The 3,665-nt window shown below is 40.2% G+C and overlaps 1 protein-coding gene across 1 annotated transcript; it reads right to left on the minus strand.

Moving 5' to 3' along the window:
* Positions 1 to 315: 315 nt before the first annotated feature.
* On the minus strand, positions 316 to 687 carry LOC144964031 (uncharacterized). The gene has a single exon (XM_078897977.1). It carries the CDS (start codon positions 685 to 687, stop codon positions 316 to 318), a length of 372 nt encoding a protein of 123 aa, XP_078754103.1.
* Between the last annotated feature and the right edge of the window lie 2,978 nt (positions 688 to 3,665).

Raw genomic sequence — 3,665 nt, forward strand, 5'->3', positions numbered from 1 at the left:
GGAAAACTATAATTTCCATATTTCCGATCGTCTAACTTTGAATATAATTTCCGGGGAACTGGTTTATAAATAAAATAAAATGAATATGAAGATCTACTTCAGCCCCTAAGGCTGGGTGACCCAGCCCCCCCCCCCCCCCCCCCCGCGCGCGCTTTTTCACCATCAACACAAAATGACTAAGGCAGACAATGGCAAAAAGATATTTTTGTGCCATATTATTGTGCAAATCTCTCTCTCTCTCTCTCTCTCTCTCTCTCTCTCTCTCTCTCTCTCTCTCTCTCTCTAATACTGTCTCACTCACACACATAAATGGCACTAAAAGGAATGCACCAATGCATCGACTTGGTGTCCATCCCATTTAATGTGATGAATATGGTGTGCGTCCATGAGGTTGTCAATATTTAGGGTCATGGATGTCAGCCATAGTCGCAGATCCCCTCTATATACAACGTTGAGACGCTTTCGGGACATTGAAAGAATGCTGAAACCCCTCTCGATCAACAATTTATCATCTTTCCAAAGTGCAGGAAATTTACAACAAAATACTGCTCTCAACCAGAAATATTGATACATTTCCGGCTTGAACAGGGGCTTTAACTCGAAATCATTTTGAAGTTCAATCAGCTTATCTTGGGTAGTAGATCCAGGCAAATCGTCAATATCAAATCCTATAGACTCAGGACCCATGCTGGCACATCGAGATAAAGAAGCTCCTGGAAGTGATTCTCATATCGACATCAATTTTTTTTAATGTGATCTCTGAAGATCCGAATATTGTAGTCAGAGATATGCCCCGCAATGTCTTTGAGGGTTGGATATTTAGTGAGGTCTCTCCTGTAAATAGGAAGATTTGCTATGAAATTGGATATAGCAGATTTCTCTTGGTCATATTGACAGTCATTACCTTGCAACTGTAGCTTCAGTTTGTTGAATATTTCGTAGACATCAGACAGCTAAGTTACTTTGTCTTTGATTTCGTTGAGCTTGTCGGTGATTGGAGAATTGATTGACTGTAAAAACTCGACAACGGAGTTAAAAAGTCATCGAACCTTTGTGTGGAGAAGTAATATATTGAACTCATCCTTCTCCACGCAAAGCTGTTTGAAAGAGCGCGTATTGAGCACTTGCGCTTTTATCTGTTCACTGCCGCGATGGCGATGTACAGCGATTCATGCAATGGTTGGTAAGATTTTTAGCCACAAGGTGTTGTCTGTGAATCATACAATGTGCTGATAAAATGATTGGCACAGCCTCTTTAAAAAATGCTGTAATGCCATGATAGTGCCCTACCATGGTAGCAGCAGCTGTCCCATCTGTGGCACAAGTTACGTTTGTGATTGAATTTTCTTATCTTCGAAAAAAACGCGAACAGTTTTGTACAGTGTTGCCTTCTTGGTGTCTGTCGTTAAAGTGCGTGCGAAGAGATGTTCTTGGCAAACGTGATTGCCTTATATAAAACGATCGTAGGTCAGCAGTATGGCATCATCGTTGCTGAGAGTCGACTCGTCAAATTGAAGGCTGAATTTGGTCACTTTCAAAAGCTGAATCAATTGACCTCAGCTTCTCCCGCCATTTCATCAGTTCGCCTATGAATTATGCTGTTACTTCAGGATAATGCCTTCGTTACTAGTTCAGGATCTTTGTGTAAAGCAGTCTTTATAACCTTCCGTATGGCTGGGGCAAATGGCGCTTAAAAATCAAAATAGCTCCTTCTATAATCCATCCTTTGTGGTTCCTGGTCATCGCACCCCCTTGCGAGACTTCGTCGCCCCCTAAATTCAAATTTTGCTTTCATCGCCCCCCCCCCCCCCCCCCCCCCCCCCCGCCTCTTTCCCATAGGGTACCTTATCGCCTCCCAGAAGGCAATAGCGCCCACTTTGAAAACCACTGATCCACATAACCCAATTCCGCGGAATTACCAATGCTCAATGCGCTTCACGATGTTATATATTCCCACATGAATGCCACATGGAACTATATATTTATTCCAAACATTACCAGTTGCCTGTTAGGCGTCATTATTGTGCTAATAATCTTACCCCATCCGTTACTGCTATATAGCCAGGTATTCACACCCGAGTCTGAGTTATTCCTTCATAAAAACAGATAGGGGCCACAGATTACACATAGTTATCGCTGGGCCCAACTAGAAGACTGATACTTAAGACGTGTCTTATACTATACTCACTCAAAGAGATAATCTATGAGGAAAAAAAAAGTAAATTAAAAAAAAAAAAAGCCTTTCTTTGTACTTTGTAATTCTAGAACTTTTTACTTTCCTATTCTCTTCCTTTTTACTGGCACTGATATGACCTTAATGGTTGCAAGTGCTGTAAAACCCTTAAAACAAAAACAAAACAGACCACCAAGCCGCAGAAGTCTAAATCTCTTCAAGACACAAGCACAGGACAACCACCCCCCCCCCCCCCCCCCCTAGAGGAATACACTCGGATGTTTACAAAAAATATCAAAATAAAAAAAACTAAAACATTAGATAACAGAGATTTTACAAGGTAAAAAAATATCAACTCCTAAAACCAATACTATATATTAAATTGTTCCCACTTCTGCCAAGACTCTGGCCAGGGCCAGGACAAAACAAAGTTGTATTTCATTCCAAGACGAGGAACAGAATGCAACCAAGGGGGATAGAAGACAGCATCAGTGCCCTTCCATAGCACCATGGTAGGTCGAAAGATCCCATCCAGGAAGGATTTGCCACCAACAGAAAAAGGTCAGAAAAGCACATAGAAAGTAGGAACAACATTGCAGTACTCAGAGAAAAAAATGTTTTAAAAATTTTGGCCAGAAAACTCGTCCTTCAAATATCGATCGATTAAAATGACCCTCACTTTGCCAAAAACTTTCAAACATGGGAGTTCCGTGAAGTCCCAGGTTTGAAAGTTTTTGGCAAGATGAGGGTCGTGCTAGCCGATCGATATTTGAAGAACGAGTTTTCTGGCCAATATTTTAAATATGTGTTGTTCGTTTTTCGGAGTATGCAGAACAGCAGATGTAGGTACGGCGGGGAGGTAAGGGGACCAACGAGTCGCTAACCGAATTTCCGCACAGATCAAGCTATTGTTTGTTTGTTTTTAATGGTTTTACGGTCCTTGCAACACGTTTAGTCATTTCAACGCCATTAAAAATAGAGAAAATGGGATTCCAATAACAAACTATTAGTGTAGGGTACTTAGTTTGAGGTCACCTAAAAGTCTCATCCAGACTGAGCTCAGGATCCCACTAAAAGGAACAATCCTCAAATGTTTACAAACAATTATACATTCAATATAAAAAAATGAAACAGTAAATAACAAAGAGATGATAAAAAGGAAATATTATCAATATTATACACTAATACAATACATTTGACTGTTTCCGTCCCATACAAAGTCTCCGGCCACGACAAAACAACGCAATCCCATTTCAAGACAAAAATAAAAAGCAAACTTCGAAAACAGATAAAGGGGGATAGAAGACACAGCAAGTGACCTCCTGTCCGCTATGGGAGGTAAAAAAAAAATAACCCATCCACCAGACAGGCTAAATAAACAACAAATACACAATATTGTGAGTAGCAATAATATGAATAATTTATATAGTTTAATTTGTTCCGTCCCTCAGCAGGATAAAAAGACATTACAATCAATTTAATTTTAAAATAT

The sequence above is a fragment of the Berghia stephanieae genome, chromosome 2 (assembly GCF_034508935.2).
Source record: "Berghia stephanieae isolate SIO BIC M18660-M18661 chromosome 2, UCSD_Bste_1.3, whole genome shotgun sequence".
NCBI lineage: Eukaryota > Metazoa > Mollusca > Gastropoda > Nudibranchia > Aeolidiidae > Berghia > Berghia stephanieae.

Coding starts and splice junctions, on each gene's coding strand:
- LOC144964031 (XM_078897977.1), bottom strand. CDS start 687: ATGGGTCCTGAGTCTATAGGATTTGATATTGACGATTTGCCTGGATCT.